Raw genomic sequence first — 18,336 nt, 5'->3', positions numbered from 1 at the left:
TGAAAATAAAGAAAGTGCAACAGTACCTATATCCCGTTGTCTCCTTTCGGCCGAGGACATGTTGAAGACATCATTCTGGCAACCCGTGTCCGGCTTGTAGTACGTCTCGATATCGATGGAAAACTTTTCGACGAAAGGACACGTGTAGCTGCAGGACAGGCAAGGAGAGATTAACTCTGATGTCATTTCATCATATCAGTGTTCATGCAAGGTTATCCCCTCTTCGCACAGGCGTTGTCTATAACTACCATGACCCCTTCATTAGGTAACAGATACACATTTATTGCAGTGGAAGTTCATCCCTAAACTGCACTCAATGTGAAACTCTGTTCATGGAATAACGTGCATCGTTGCAACATTTACCATAAGACCAGAAAGATGCTTTAAAGGGGTCCTATTACTGCAAATTTCCAAAGCACAGTGGCAGTTATCCTCTATATCAGTGTCACAGTTTCTGTACTCCCTGAAACGCCTCCATTGTAGTCTTGAGTTTTCTTTCGGGAAGGAATATCCCTCAAGGTATATGCAGAAAAAGAGGCGAGGCCTGATTGAGTTGCGTTAGTAGTGTGTTGAAACTCGCGGTTACGGCAAGAGGCAGGACATTTTTACCAAACATGCTCGAACATGCGCTTTTTGGAAGGAGGGGCTTCATTGAGACAAGAACTAAATAGAATGTTACTGACAGACTGGGAAGAGAGGAGCTGCAACAATGGAGAATATGGGGAAAATAATGTGTTTTTTGAACAATCAAGCATGAAAACATGTTCTACTAGACCCAAAAACAATCAAGACTTTGAAAAAGCATAATATGGCCTCTTTAAGAAAGTAAACATAGATCTATTTTGATTTCATGTTGACTTCAAGACCAGAACAAAAAGGCCTCTTGAAAAGTACTCTTGAAAAAGAGCCAGAGGGTTATATTATTAGGAGCTATGGCGCTCACCGTGTACGGGTGTATGGGTAGGCGTTCCAGGATTCCTCTTCCACACGAAGCGCGGCTTTTGGCAAGATGGAGCGGAACCAGCTAGGGATGTGTTGGCCAATGTGGTAAACCTTATGAGTGTATTGACCAGAGCCGCCTGGGCCATCTGTGTAGGGTCGGTTCTCCAGGATCTCCACCCCGCTGCCCTCGCCTTCGCTCTCTTCACGACTCTTTTTCTGCAGGGAGGGAAAGGTCAGAGTGGACTGGAATTATAATGAAGTCAAGTCAATATAGCGCTTTATACAATACAGATTGTTTTGAAACAAACAGGAAAACAACAGTGTTAATATTGTAAACCTCATCAATTATGGAACAGGATCCATTCAGCCATATGAAGCTCTACAGAAGACAATAGTGTCATTATTCTGCTCAAGTCAGTTCAATAACAGTGTCAATGTTGCAAAGTTATTGTTGGATATGCACCGGTTGACCTGCCATAAATCGGAACTGGCCAGTTTTTGCTCCAAACACCAAGGCCGTAACATTGAACGAAATTCTAGGTCTAATTCTAGTTGGGAAATAATCAAATTTGCAAATAATATTTGCATTAATTTGCGTCAAATATATAGTTAGTCTGGAGATTCTTCCCGTTAGTGAATAAAAACATAGATCAAATTCCTTTGTGGTCTGGTGGTAGAATTTCTGTAAACCATATCAAAGGTTCCGGGTTCTAATCTGCTCTAATATAGTTTTTTTTGTTCTTAATTAAAATCAAAGATGTATTAATGATTGTATATTAAGAGCATGGACACGTTTGTGTGCATTTTGTTTTGTGATTTCACCGGAAAGAATAGAGTCCCCGCAATGGCATTCAGCGATAGACTGACACGCTCGTCTGTGTGAAGACCGTGAACGAACCAAAAGAGAATCTAAACCCGCCTACTTTGATTTGATTGGCCATCTCAATCATTTTGACATTGACGAGCGCCATTAAACCTGAGGCAGATCAGACTAAAAATGTAACTTTTAAACCTTTTTGTCATCCTACATACAGAGCACTGCGTAATAGAGTGCAGGAGAGCAGTGCAAGAATTTCAAATACTTGTCCCCCCCAGTGTCTATGGTGGTTACGGCCAGTGTTGGGGGTAACGCATTACAAGTAACTTGAGTTACGTAATAATATTACTTTTTCAAGTAACTAGTAAAGTAACGCATTACTTTTCAAATTTACAACAAAACATCTGAGTTACTTTTTGAAAAAAGTAACTCAAGTTACATTTTCACATTTATTTGACTGACAGCTCTCCTGCCCCCATGTTGAGAAAAATTGAGAGTAAGTGTAGAAGCGTTGTGTGTAAATGTGTTATTGTAGTTCTAGACTAAATGTGAGCATTTATTCATCTCACTTGCACAATAAAGATTCAGTACTCCTTAAAATGAATAAAATCAGTCAAATGCAAAATCAGAATACTATGCAAACCTCAAATATATAAATGTTAAATATAACAAATATTTTTATACATTTAATCTACCTTTATTGACCAATGTCTTGCTACTTACCTTCGATGATTCAGTTAAACCATGAGCAAATATTACTAGATTTTTTGTTTTTATTGGTAAAACTTTTTCGCTCCTGCGTTCTACTCTTCCATTATCCAGAATGGCAGCACATCTTTACCTCAGCCTGAGGCTTATTATTTCAATTTTGGTATAAAGAGGTCTTTACATTTTCACAAAAATATAACTTTTTTTGCTATTAAAAAACAAAACAAAAAAACAAGCCCTGCCCAGGTGAGAAAAAGTAACGCAAAAGTAACGTAACGCATTACTTTTCTTAAAAAGTAACTAAGTAACTCAATTAGTTACTTTTTAAGGGAGTAACGCAATATTGTAATGCATTACTTTTCAAAGTAACTTTCCCCAACACTGGTTACGGCCCTGCCAAACACATGTTTTAGTTTTATTTTTTCCAGAATTGCACAATTTCCCAAAATGCGATTTGTGTGTAAATATTATGAAGTCTAGCAACAGGATGTTAACACAGGCCAGAGACGGGATACACTGAAGACGGATGCAAAGAAGAGAACACAGAAGCGCCAGCAGAGCAAACACTGTACCAGGCACAGCAAACTCACTGCTCACAACGCTCAAAATATAGGAAGAGAAATATAATTATTGAATTGGGGTGGGGGTTTATATGAATGCATCTCTGAAAGAAAAATGGCATTTCCTTTTCCAGCGGTAATCAAAGAAACCACTGCTGTATGATAAGCGTCATCTACTGTCAGAGAGTGAATTTGCATTTACATTCAGTCCGTCTGCTGTTTTTGTTTTGTGCAGGTGCGTCTTATGTTAGCCTGGATGCCAGCCAAACTTAGCCCCGCCCACAACATTTGAGGTCGGGAAGTTCGGTCTGGACTTGATCCGTTGCTTGAACCAGAGCTGTTCGGACCAATCAAATTGTCAGGGCAGGCTTTATACGATGATGGACAGACGATCAACAGTAACGTAATCATCCACGTCACCAGAGAGCGCTTGGGTTGAATTCGTTCTAATCCTAAACAGAGAACTTGTTCGTATATGCGCTCGTTCACCTTTTTACTATTTCTCTCAAAAATGATGATGGTGTTGGTAAGTACCTGGTTCGGTTGAAACACGCCTCATAATCACAGCCCAATGGAGGAGTATCAGACTCATATTCTGACTAGAATTTGAGTATGACGACGCCAGGCTAGTCTTATGTAGCATAATTCCATTCTGTTTTTGCTTTAAATCTTGAAATTATACAATCTAATTCAAATCAAAAGCAACTGCTCATACTATATGAGTGTCGAACCTTTGTTTGGATCGTGATTAGAATGCAGAGGTTGTCTGTTTTTTCGAATAGCTACAGATATTTTTGGTTTAAGGCCAGTTTACCTGTTATAGAGCAAATAATTAACAAATAAATTTGCTTGTAAAAAAATCGGAATCGTCCATGAAAAATCATGATCAGTGCATTAGTGTTAGTGTCATTATCCAGCTCAATTTAGTTCTCATCTAATAGTGTCAGTGCAGTTAAATCGATAATATTAACCTAAGCTTCAATCTTAAAACCTCTTAGATCACTCGAAACTCAGCGTAAATGGAAGGTGGCAATCCATCCCAAAACAGATTTGACTCCAACCCAACATAAGTCAATTACATGCTCAGCGCTACTGGTGTTGGCCAATCAAGGAACGCCACACCTTCAGCTTTGTGTCAGTAAGATAAGCCAAGTCTCACTGGGAGTTCCAGCAAACAGAACCGTAAAAATAGGGTTCAGTCTTGGCAAGGCTCCGGAGCTGTGAATTTTGGGAGAAGGCCCACTGTGCCAGTCAGGGTGACACATGCCATCATATCTGCCACGATTGGGGAGGTCATATGAAGGTAGTTGGACGCTTCCGGTGACTAAAGGCATATCAAGATACTTATGAAGCCATCAAGGACAAGTTCGACCATAGTTGACAGGCCCAGGGAAGGAGAGTGTCTCCCCTTAAAATTGTCCCCCTGAAAGTGAATACATAAGAGTTGGACGACAGTGTCAAACATCAGTTTTAATTCTGTACAGCATTTTATTACATTTCTATTTGAACTAATTGACATGAATGTAGGTGTAATTATGTCATTGTAATGCGTCCTCTATTTAAATAAAAAGACGGATGATGACAGGCCAGTGGAGCTGGCACAGTCACTGGGCAGATGGCCACACAGATCCCATCAGCCGTGACTCTGCATTATCAAGATGATAGCAGGGTGATTAAAAGTCGACACCGCTTAGAGTTTCATTAAGGTGAAGTTTGTTCCTGAGATGAAGAAAGTTGCCATTTTCATTTCATCCAAGTGCTCTCATGAGACGACCACATGGGCACTGAATATCAACATAGTCTAAAGATAGAAGACAAGGCAACAGTATTACTCTAGAAGCTGCTGGTATGTCTTTATAACCTAACTGGCAGATCTTCATAGAATATATATATATATATATATATATATATATATATATATATATATATATATATATATATATATATATATATATATATATATATATATATATATATATATATATATATATATATATATATATATATATATATATATATATATATATATATATATATATATATATATATATATATATATATATATTCATATATTCTTCGATCCTGAATTTCAAACAAGCCTGACTGGCACAAGATGAGGAAACACAAGCAGCAGAAAGCTCTGTAAACTGCTTACAGGTGCAACATTGGTCCGTGCTCAGCAAGTGCCAAACTGTCTGACGCCTGAGAAACGATCGCTCTTGGCCTCTCAGTTTCAGGGTTTTTTAATTCGTCCTCAATCGCTGGATACGTGGCGAGTAATATATTTCCATTTTAAAAGCACAGGCCCGTGCCAGCAAGGGGATAGCGGCTGTGCATATCTCAATGTCAGACAGCTGCTTCTCTCACTTTCTGTCAAACTTGCAGACCAACACATTCCACATAATGCATGCGAAGCTGGAGCCCATCCGTGGCATCTGCAGGTTGTAGCTCACATGTGCAGAGCAGGAAGAAACGGACCAATCATGTCCTCTAGGTGAGCTGTCAGCAGCTGGAGGTGGGGACAGACAGACAAATGGCAGGTGGGAGAGGGAACGGGCGGCAGAAGCGCTGGGCTGCGGTATCTGTTTTTGCTCATCCTCCCAGCGTGGAGTCGCCAGCACTTCATTATGGTGCTGACAGATGACATCAGGCCCCGCACTCGCTACAATCAATCCCTCGTACACACACACACACACACACACCTTAGAAAAGTGTGGTATTGACACCATAAGGCTGTGCAGTACAATTACATTGCAATGTTTTCTCCCATGATTTTGTATCCATACTTTACAGTGGTGCTTGTCAAGTGATTTTGATTTAGCACCAAAATCGTTACCAAAACTGTACAAAAAGTAACAAAATTGTCCTTAAAACCAAACATGAGATAGGGCTGCACGATTTGGAGGAAAAAAATATCCCATTTTTTTCTCATAAGAATTGGAATTAAAAATGAAATAAATAAATAAAAAAACAGTCCAGGTTTGCTGTGCTTGTTTGTATGACTGCACAATTTGTTTTGTGATTTTATATCAATATGGCTATAAAATAATAATAACAATAGTTACAAATATAGGGCCAAGCACAAAAATACACAAATGAGTCATGCAAGCATGGCGGGGAGCATCAGGTCAACTGCAACTATGAGTCATTAAAAAACCTTTTAGATTATTTTATTCAAAATGGCTTAGAAATCATTAATACTATTACAAGTAATACGATTTAATTGCTTATCATTTTTGACCAATAGGTAGCGATATTATCAAATTATTATAGTGTGGTCTGGTCAGTGTGGTGACAATGACACGCGAGTTTGGTTTCAATATGCCTAAGCGTTGCAGAGTTACAGCCTCACGATCAGCTTGGCATCATGCCATCAATTTAGTTGATGCTTTATTCGAGAATGGTTTGGTCAATCAAAAAACTTTTAATAACTTTTTGCTGCCATGGTCTGAAGATGATCAGAAAATTGGACAAACGGTCTAGGAGTTAACAAAAAGATTTAAATTTTTATATTGCATATTGCATAATATTGCATAATTGGTATCATTGTTCTCTTGTCTGGCTATCACCAGACCAAGCTCAATAATTTAAGACTGAACATTGGTCTGGGGAGTCTTCTATTGCAAGAGGCGTGATCAACGGGCATAGTTCAAATGACTCTGTACACAATTGGATAGTCCTTCAACCAATCAGACCAACGATCCATCGCGTCTCGATCCGTCATTGTGTTAAACCCGCCAGGGGGATAAGCCGGTTTGTGATTGGTCCTCGCAGATTTGTAACAGAAGCAGGATAGAACAATGTACAGGTTTCCAGCCTGAGCTGAGGGCGAAATCAAATCGCCGACAGATCGGGCTGGGTTTACCCAGTCTAATTGTTCTCGGTATGACTTGAGGAATCTATCAAGACCAGTTTCATAAAATGAATCAAACGCTATAAGCATGTTTTGAAATCTCATTATAAATATTGACAAGAAACTTTTAGCATGGTCACGATGACGGTACGCTAATACGTGCGTAAATAACAGCATTTTACTACAAAATTCATAATGGCGGAAGCCCAAAATGGCCAATGTGGGAAAATTGGGTATAATTTGACTGGGTATGCTGTTCTGAATCAATAGAGACCAGTTTTATGATTTATTTTTAAAAAAATCACATCTTCTGACCAGTAGGTGGCGCTGTGCCAAAACACTGCATTTAAGCACTCAGATCATGCTTGTGATGACATGTAGGCTACCAAGATTAGTCTCTGCTAAAGCGCTGCGGAGATGAAGCCTCATGTTCATTTTGGCATGCTCTTCATCTAATTCGTTCACGCATTAATTGAGAACGGATTCGTAGGCCTGTCGCGATAGTCAATAAATCAATTAATCGCACGATAAAAAAAAATGAGCTCGATCATTTTTCTGGCCGCGATAATTTCCAGCGTCCGTTTTTATATCCATTTTTGCCGAGCGTTACATTATATGATCACGTTCTTATACATGTAAATGCTTCTAAGCGTGACAAGACACAAGAGAACGCGCTGTATGTCAATGTCCTGTCTGTGTGTGTGTGTGTGTGTGTGTGTGTGGGACACTCTGACACACACACACACACTCGACACACTGACAGACTAACGTTAGTCTCCTGCTCACATCCAGTTCTCTTTTGCTCATGAACAACACAGAGAATTTTGAGTATTCTCATATTAGGCGTCTTAAATTAATTAAATAACGTCTTAAATGAACTTAAAGAGTTGTGAGGAAATGAGATGCGACAGTGCTTTAGATCCGCGTCATGTTCGTCAGCGGCCGTTCTTAAAGTGACAGGAGCACTGATGATGCCTGTCATTAATGTTCATCAAAGAACAACGGGAACAGAGAAAATTGTAGCTTTAATGATGATTCATCTATATTTCATTTATCATTTATGCAGTTAAAAAAGGTGTTTGATAACCATTACATTTCTGTATATGTCTAACAGGGAAGGCACAGGTAAAAATAACATTTATTATAATGGGGTTATGTAAAGATTGTTTTAAGTTCACTTAAATTAAAAGTTGTTTTTTTTAAAGACTAATTAATGTTGAAATTGGTAGCTTTCAGTTATACTGTAATGTAATGTCATTAATGTTTCATAGAGACATCAGTGATACTGGCCTTCATTCATAAAAACATGACAAACACATTTAAAATATGATGTCAATAAATAGTTTCTACATTAATTTGGAGAAATTTTTATTGAAATGATTACAATATCAAAACATTTAAAACATACTAATCATAATTAATTACAGGAAAAAATTTGATTAATTAGTTGTTGTTGTTTTTTTAATCGATTCCCAGCACTACCTAAAACACAAATCATCCGTTGCAGTTTTCCCAGCTGTTTATTCAAGTGCATTTTTTGTTAACAGACTGAGAGTCCATTGCTTTTTTTGTTTTGGTTGTTTTGTTCATTTATTGTGGATATTTAAAATGCTTTCCGTTTTCAGAGTTAAATAGTCTTTAGAAATAAAAGTGTATTGATCTTTGAAAAGGTGTACCTGCATTATTATGCCATTATCATTATTATTTTAGATGAAAATGGTCTCAGAACGACAATATTATTGTTTATCGCAATAATTTCTTGGCCAATTTCTTGTCCAGCTAAATTTGTTATCGTGACAGGCCTACGGATTGGTTTATCAAAAAGCATTTAAGACCTTTTTGCCAGCATGGTCTGAAGATGATCTGAGTGGTGAGAATAGAACGCAGGTATGATAAAACATTTTTCATGACGGAAAATTTTGATTTTTACGGTTCAGAAGTTTTTATCATAAACGTAAGTGCCACTTCGGAAAGCTGATGGCGCTAGAGGGATTGAGCTAGATACACCAAAATTGTTGTGATTAATGTTCGGACTGTCCTCTATCTGTTTGCCAAATTTCATAACGACTGTCTTAATTTTCAAACCTTAAACCATCAAACTTTTATCCTGGTAGAAAACCGCCTGTTGCGATCCCAAATGCACGTTAAATTGACCCAAACTCAGAGCAGATGCAGAGATGGAGTTGATGTGGAGCAGCATTTACTGTGAACCGAGCCGCTGGAAACACCAGCAGATAATGAGCTGCACACGTGTAAGAACACAGCGCTTTACTCCGATACATGCAACGCATATATTTATTTAATCAAATCACAGTTATTGCAATTAGATAATCGCACTAAGCCATTTTAGGATTTTGGTTTTATTTTGATTAATCGTGCAGCCCAACTTATTAGTACATAATAATGAACTGCTTATGTTCAACAAGCACAGTTGCATTTGTTGCAAACAGCGCATTGTTTTCATGACCCTATCACGACAGACCTGTGACCTGATTTTGGGTCACAACTCACCAGTTGAGAACCAGTTTTTCAGTGCAATAGTTTTAACCTTGATGCGGTTTCCTTCACTTGTGTCGAGTTTACACTCTATGAGATGAACTCACAATAGTGAAGCAAACCACACAAAAGAGACAATGATCATGCTTGTGCAATTCATTTACGATTTTCATCATTTGACGAATCAGTGATGAGTAACACACCAAAGTTCAATACTTAAAATACTTAAAATGCGCATCTCGGCTGGATAAATTACATTGATACTCTCGTACTGAAACACACTGAGCCTCTCGCATTCAGATGCAGCTCGATTCTGAACACAATCGATCACTTGATGATCACATGATGTTTCCGGGTTAAACAATGACAGCTCGGATAATCACTTTTAAAAAACCCAGTTTGATAGAATCAGACCCTAAAATGGTTGAAATATAATAATAATTTAGTATATGAAGGTAGTACCAATGGTACAAAAGGTACTTTATGCTGAGAAAGCACTTCACTCATGGTTTATGACAAAAATAATGCAAACTGAATATATTTGAAAGGCCAATAACTGCTGAGAGGTCATAATGAAGATGATAAAAATGCACGGTTGGCACCAAGAGCCGTGCTGCGACTACCGTAACTGATAGAAAGCAGAAAACTGATCTCCAGTTTAGCCTGGCAGGATTCCTGTGCACTCTAGCTAATTACATATTTCACATGGATGACTTTTATTCAAATGAAAAACGACTAGGCCCTAAAAGGAGAATCCACAGAGATGTCCTGCTCTCCAGTTGAAATTTAGCAGCTGGGATTTGCCCTCAAAACATTCCCATTTCTTGCCGAAGCCACGCTCAGCTCTCCCCTTAATTTAGTATGTCCGTGGATGGCCGAAAAGCAAATGCTGCCCTATATGGTCACGGACGGCCAAGATCATGTGAGAGGTTTAACCTCGCCGCGCTGCCCATCTGCGGAGAGCAGAAATCACGGGAGTGAAGTTGCCCTGGCAACAGGCCTGCATCATCATGACCTCTCCCTCTCGCGCCGCAAACAAATGACTGCAGTGAGCGCCACGCTCGGGCTGATGTCACAGGTCTCCATGGCAACCAGAGCTCAGCTGTGACGCTGCAGAGGAGGGGGGGTCTGACCGGAGGGGAGAGAAAGAGAAAACAGGAGAGCGAGAGATACAGCGGGAAGTGTGATGCTGCTGTGACGGAAGCTTTGGAAAGACAAATGCCTGCTGGTGTATAGAGCAAAATTCAATATTCAATATATATCTCAATATAATTATGTGCTTGCATTGAAATGGCTTAAAAGGATGATTTTTTTGGGAGGGGCCACTGTTGCCAAATAGGTTTAAAAGGTTTCATGCCATAAGTAAAATATTGTAAAAATCCAGGTAAAAATGAATACAAAGATCAGTACAATACATTTTGAAAAAGAGGCAAAAGACGCTTTACAGCAGTTTTTTATTAAATGAAAACAAGAAAGTATAGAATTCAATCATTTTATTTATATGTACAAATACACCAATATATATAAACGTATATAATACATAAATATATAAACAGAAACATTAATCTACATACTGTTTATTTTAATTAAAACATTTTAATATTTGAAAAAATTCCATTAACACTTTTTGGTGTGATGACACAAGTGATTTGCTGAATCAAAGTTTTGAACAGAGTGTTAGAACTGACTCACAGAAATGAATCAAACTTATCAACTGTAAGTTTATATCAAACACTAATAATAAAAATAAATAAATAATAATAATCTTAAAGGGATAGTTCACCTGATGAATGAACCCCCAAGTTGTTCCAAACCTGTATGAATTTCTTTCTTCTGCTGAACACAAAAGAAGATATTTTGAAGAATGTCGATAACCAAACAGTTGATGGACCCCATTGACTTCCATAGTATTTCTTTTTCTTCATTCTCCATCTATGGAAGTCAATGGGGTCCATTAACTGTTTGGTTATCGGCATTCTTCAAAATATCTTCTTATGTGTTCAGCAAAAGAAAGAAATTCATACAGGTTTGGAACAACTTGAAAGCAAGTAAAAAAATATATTTTTTTGGGAAACTTAAAGGGATAGTTCACCTAAAAATAAAAAATTGCTATTAATTTACTCACCCTCAGGCCATCCAAGGTGTAAGTAACTTTTTTTTCTTCTTCAGTAGAACAGTAAAGAAGATTGTTAGCAGAACCCGTGGTCCTCTGTGATTCATATAATGCAAGTCAATGGCTACCGTCACCAAAGGTGGGCGTACAACTGTGCGAATTCGGACACATTGCGCACGTTACGATTCAGTTAACCTGATAATTGTGTCAAAGCAGCTGGTACACGACTGTACTGCATGGCGATCTCTGCAATCACATGACCTTTTGCACTAAACTCGGCGGAGACTGGAGCTTCGGATAGAAAAAAAGAATGAAAATAAAAAGTTGAGTGTGCTACTGTGCAAATGATTTGGTGTAAAGCAGAGAAAAACACCGTTATTACTTTCAACAAAAACAACTAGAGGGTTTTTATATTTGTGTGTGTCAGTGAGCATGTTTACATGCACACCAGAACGCGGATAACTCACAAAAATCTCGTCCAGGTTTATATGCAAACCAATAACCCAACAACGCAAGCAAATTATTTATATATATATATAATAAATATGAATAAATCAGGTAATTACCCAGTAGTGGTCAAAACTTAATAATTTGCGTATCTGACTCTGAATATTTAATTTGTTATGTCGATTGTGATGTTAAATAAAGCATTAAAACCCGAAGAAGAGTATTGCAACATGTCAGCAGGAAACTTAGGGCTCATGCATTATGCTGCATCTGTAACTAGTGTTTTCAAAAGTCAGTACTGAAATGTAAAAAAAAATGTGACGATACCAGCAATTCCCTCCAGCATTTTGAGTGCCTTTTTTTAAACACCTCTGATTGGCCGTTATGTTCATGCGCTCAACATGTCTGTGATTGGCTACAATGATCAACGCTTCAAAAACACGTTGTAAATAGACATCTTTGACGCTCTTCACCGATCACTTATACAGATACACAGGAGCGTTTGACGTCTGCTTTCAAAGTTAAATTTAAACATAAAACTTAATTTCACAGTAAGGACGGTTCCTGCCACATATCACACATGTGCACTTCAATAAGCCGACAGAAATCAGGTTAATGCGTTTACATGCTGGCATAAGGGGCATTACATGAAATCGGCATAAGGGGCAAAAATCCAGTTGTGATGATCAGTTTATGCTTAAAGCGTTTATGACCTTTTTATGACGCATTTATATGATCACGTGCATTGCTGGCATATTAAACATAATCGGCTTAAGAACATGCATGTAAACACATTCAGTGTAAACGCACGCTCTAGGTTTGCAGCCACTGGGCTATACTAATATTCATAGATCTAGCCTGTGAGACGTGCTAGTGTATGATTTGGCAATAGGGGACAGCCTATATACACTGGCCAAAATCAGGTCGACTCCCCAAATTTTTTAAACATGTTTTAAAATTATCGAGAGGTCAATAGGTGCTCATAAAGTGCTCGGCTCTGCTCTTAATTCCTCTCACACAATTCGAGCCACGACCATACGAGCATCAACGATTTCCATACGATTTGTCAACAAATAAAAATAAATACATACATATCGCACCGTGTGCGCCCAGCTTTAGTCGTTGACTTGCATTATATGAATCACTAAATGTCTTCTTTACTGTTCTACTGAAGAAAAAAAGTCACCTACATCTTGGAAGGCCCGGGGTCGAGTAAATTAACAGCAAATATCCCTTTAATTGCCAAACGCAAAGTGCACTTAAAATCAGTGCAACATCCATGATGTGTCTTAATTTGATTGCCCCACCCAAGCTTGAAGTAATCAACCAAACAATCTAAATCCATTACCCACTGGTGTGACAACTCGGATGACACCCACTGGCTTATGAAGTAAAAAAACTCATCTTTGGTGCATCACACACACTAGAAACCACCTCAGGTCTTCCACAGCGGAGCTAGTTTTGTTTATATTTCCACCTGCGTTGAACATCTGTTCACGGTTTCTGACCAGAGCTCTGCCGTGTAACATGAGGCTACTAGAACGGCACTCGCTGTAATCGGAAGCATGGGCACACAAACACACACGCCGGTTTAATACTACACCAGCGGGGTCAGTCAGACAGTGTGTACGAGCATGCCGAACCGTGCGCGTGCCCACCGCACACACATTAGGGGAACTCTGCGACGGCATGTCAACAGATGGTGCTTATAAACAGGAGGACTTGGAAAGAACGCACAAAACGATCCAAATAAACAAGTGAAACTAACTTTAACAAGGACGAGGATAGAATGTTCTCTTCAGATGCAGAATTAGCGTGTTAATTGGCTTCAAACTTCGAATCTCCACGCCAACCCTAACCGATTCCACCATCAGTCATATGGACGCTACTTCACACTTTCGATGACTCACGCTTTCAGAAATCTGCTAATTAGACACTCGTTCCCTAAGGACTTCAAGTCTTGAGTGAATCAACATCGCTTAGGCTCGATTCTGAGGTCTACTGACTTAGCACAAGTGCTTAAATTTAGCATGTCTGCTGCGATTGGATAGTAACGTCCTGGCTGTCTATAGGGGCCGTTTGCTTAATACCTCACTGACAACAACACTGAGAGGCAGCTGCATTGACAGACTGCTAATTAACCTTATAAGACCATTCAGAGAAAGCAGAGCATGTGGGTGGAAGCTCAGTTAGATCTGTGGCTGTAACCTCACTGTGAGCTTGAAGAACAATCTGAGCATGCTGGAGACGTGCTAGTTCATTATATTTCACCCAAACCTCCACAGACGTTTCGCTAGATACAGCTCTTTATGTAAAGCAGCAACATTGTGGCACACAAATGAACTCAAGACTCAACTTACAATCGATTCCAATAGAGTTGGACGTTAACATGTTGATAAACGATTGCCATGATAGTCTAAAAGGAATAAAAACTACATAGCATTCACAGATATTGGGTAAAACCCTACTTTAAACACATTTTAGGACTGCACAATTTGGGGAAAATCTCTAATTGCACTTGTTCTGATAAAAAGTTTCCAGGTTTGTTTACTTTTATTTTGGAGGAAAACTGTAAGAAGACCTTAAAGTTTCTCTTTTGTTGACAACAACCTATTAATAATTATAGGGCCCTATGATTTCCACGATGAGGAAAACGTGAAGGGAATCGCGGAATCCGGTCATAACGACGGGATTTTACTGAATAACACGGAATTTCACGCAATTTGTCAAAATGTGTCAGTCGTTCATGAGCATTTTACAATTTCATTTGAGAAAAACTATCATCATATCAAACACACAGAAACTCAAAAGGTCCTCATGGCAACCTGTCAGAATAAAAGTTTAACTTGAAGAAATTGTGGCAGAAATATAATACTTGTTGTACAGTAGAATTTAGCTACGTTTCAATGTAATAATACTAACACTATTAATAACACTAATAATAATAATAATAATAAATAATTCAAACATTAAAAAAATTAAGAAATAATCAACATTTTTCTTCTATGTTTTAATTTTAAAAGTAATGCTCTGTTGTGCAGCACTTTTTTTCAAAGAGTTTGTTTAATTTCATATGATTAAATGTTTTTTTTTATGAATTCAATTAAATAGACATTTTTGATTATTAAAAATGTATTAAACCATTAAAATGGAATCCAGAAAACTTGAAACAGAAAAGACAGAATTTGGTAAAAATCTAACGGAATTTCATCAAATAAAATAAAACGTATTTCATAGGGACCAAAACATGTAATTTTTGTAAAACTTTTAATAAATTGTTGTTAAATTGTATAAGTTTTATGATTTTAATTACTAAAATGTAATTATCCATTAAAATGGAGTCAAGACAAATTTAAATGGAAAAAACGTAATTTGGGAAAAAATCAAACGGATTTCATAGTGCCCTATAATTATGGTTTTACTTTGATTAGTCATACAGCCCCATTACATTGAACTATTTTTATTGAAACGCACTTATTCAACATTACTTTTGAATTGTTCGCCATCTTGTTTTTTTGTTCAGCTCGGCCCAGTGCATTCTGGAATTGCCTTCTCTATGAAGGATACTTGTCTTAGAATTAGGACAAAACTAAAACATATTGCTGCTTATCATCTTGAACAGCTTTTTTGACCATTTCTGTCTATCTAGGGAGCTTACTAGGTTTCAAAACAAAGATATTACCTTGCCTTTTCAACCAATAACATGAAGTAAACCAACAATGCCATGGTTCAGACCACAATTCACAACATTAGCCCTTCTTGAAACACTCACAACATCCACATTAGCACATCGCAGTGGTGCGTATTGATTTCTGGCTGCCGATGAGCATCAGCGTTTTTTCCACGAGCATGCTGGTGGTTTCGGCATCAGCACAATGCGTAAAGTGCTTCCTGCCTCGCCAGCACCCACAACCTCTCTGACATCCTCTCTCAGGGGATCGCGGAACAGATTTAGTGAAATATTTAGAGCATGTGAAACTGTTGTGCCCTACCAAAAATAGACTGAGGTACGAGACGTGAAACACCATCTTTGTTCTGTAAAATTGCATGTGCATCATATCTGAATGATTCAAACCTTCATGATAATTTCATTGCATTGACCCAGAGAGTACAGCAAGTTTCAAAAAAGGAAACACCAAGCATGCCAGCTGTGAGTCACATCTTTTTGTATGTTACGCACTTCGCAGAAAAAACAGAAGTGCATGATGTGCTTAAAAGGAAAACCCAAAAATTTTAATTCAGCCATTTTAGTTGTTCCAAACCCACAGGCTGTTATTTTTTCCATGGAACACAAAAGAAGATTCACACAGCTCTTTTCCACACGATGGTTCACAGTGACCAAGTCTGTCAAGCTTCAATTAGGCTAAAAAAAAGCACAAAAATAAACAGAATGACTCAAAATAAGTCCTCTAAAATGTACGAAAGTTTCCTGTGAAGAACATACTATAACTGGATATTGACACAAATTTCATATTTTGATGCGATATGATTTCGATTCACAAGCTTGCGATTCAATTCCATAATTTGGATATATATCAGGTACAGTACATGGCAAATTTTCTCAAGAAAAAAAAATTCTCAAGTAATGCTGTAATAAACATATAGCAGCTGGTAATACATTAATATAATATGAGCAGATTTGTAAATGGTGGCTGTCAAAAATTTGACGGATTTATTCAAACATACATGTTGAAGAACAGGTTAAGTAAAACTATAAGAATATGCAATATACATGCACATATTTAGCAAAATTCTCCTCTTTAGAATAATTTTTCTGGTTTTTCTGCGGTAAATGTAAATTACGTGACATTTGTTTACAAGCTGTTTTATTGACGCCTTTCAGAGGTTAAAACACAGATTGAGCAATTAACAGGAGACATGCCACTGATTTCAGTATCTTTAAAGGTCCTGTTCTTCGTGATCCCATTTTTCAAACTTGGGTTTTTTCAAACTAGTTAGTGTGTAATGTTGCTGTTAGAGCATATATAATACCTGTAAAATTATAAAGCTCAAAGTTCAATGCCAAGCGAGATATTTTATTTAACAGAAGTTCCCTTTCAAAGCCTACAGCGAACGGCTGGTTAGGACTACATCCTGGTATTTCCTGCTTTAATTACGTCAGTAGAGCAGTTTGTCGACTAACCTCCGCGGGGGCGTGGTCTTGTTGCTCCCGCGTGAAGAATAGGAAGTGTTGCGTTCGGTTGCGTTTGTATAGTTTGTTTGTTGCCATGTCGTCGAGTGACCTTTCCGGTAACGTGCGCTCTGCGTGCGCTAAGCTGCTGTCGAATCACAACACGGGAACCGCTGGCACAATCAGAACTCGTTGCGTGTTTCTGAAGGAGGGACTTCATAGAACAGGGAAATCTTTCAAGCCGTTTTGAGGACAGTGAAAACAGCAGTATACAGATAAGTACATTGTGTGAAAAATACTGTGTTTTTTTTACACGCGAAACATGAACACATGTTATATTGCACACTGTAAACACAATCAAAGCTTCAAAAAAACACAAAAACGGGACCTTTAAACATACCTTCTGATGTTCATTCATGTTTATTTTGTGCTATAACTATAGCGATATGTCGACTTTGTTTCACATTAAAAGTAACAAAGCTTATTGCGATTTATTGGATGGGAGGCATTGACTAAAAAAAAATTTAAAGGGGTCCTATAATGCCCCTTTTAACGAGATGGAAGAGGGTGGAGCTTCAAGAGCTCATGTAAGCAGCTCTGATTACTGCACTTTTTCTGATTACCGGACAATTATGGAGAGACTCAAGAAGAAGTGACAACATGTCGAATGCGACAGGGCGTTTCTGAATGGATAGTTGATGAATTTATGTAGCTAATGTGGAGTTACTACCTTCAAGTCATTGATTAGCATATTCTATAAATCGCTCATGTGGGAACTGTCGTAAGATGCACAGAGCCAGAGAACAGATCCAGCATGGGGATAGAACAGGTATAGTTTAGTTTAATTACGGTTCTACCTTATGTTGTCATACAACAACTCTTCCTCTTCTCAATATGGCCTCACACCCTTCGTTGCGTGTTCCCGGGGGCGTGTTTATGTAGATGTTACATGAATAATGTGAATAAGCTCGTTGTAGTCCCTACCAGCCGTTTGTGGTGATTTCTGTAAAAGCAAATATCTCCCTTTGCTTTGAACTTTGAGCGTCTTAACTTTGCAGATGTTGTTTATGCTCAAACAGCAACATTACACACTAACTAAAGTTTAAAAAGTGAAATCATAATCAAGTACAGCTTTAACAATCGATATTGGTTTAAAAAAATGAGAATCGATTAAAATTGAGGAATCAATATTTTTACCCAGCCCTAGAACAGACCAATTTTTAAGCTGTAGATCTCAAAATATGGCGCAGATTAGATGCCGTTGGTCCC

General features: G+C 38.1%; 1 protein-coding gene across 7 annotated transcripts in view; it reads right to left on the bottom strand.

The window, feature by feature from the left end:
* The window catches only part of pitpnm2 (phosphatidylinositol transfer protein, membrane-associated 2), a 91,288-nt gene that overhangs the window by 35,449 nt on the left and 37,503 nt on the right, over positions 1-18,336 (bottom strand). For all 7 annotated transcript variants that reach the window (XM_079804983.1, XM_079804986.1, XM_079804985.1 and 4 more), the window contains exons 3-4: positions 944-1,158; positions 27-148 (exon numbers count right to left, since the gene is read on the bottom strand). In XM_079804983.1, coding sequence (XP_079661109.1) covers positions 27-148; positions 944-1,158 — 337 coding nt within the window. The remainder of the gene's footprint in view (positions 1-26; positions 149-943; positions 1,159-18,336) is intronic.

Source organism: Gobio gobio, assembly GCF_949357685.1.
Source record: "Gobio gobio genome assembly, chromosome: 22".
Taxonomy (NCBI): domain Eukaryota; kingdom Metazoa; phylum Chordata; class Actinopteri; order Cypriniformes; family Gobionidae; genus Gobio; species Gobio gobio.
Note: the sequence above shows the minus strand (reverse complement) of the source record. Positions and strands in the feature narration are given on the sequence as shown.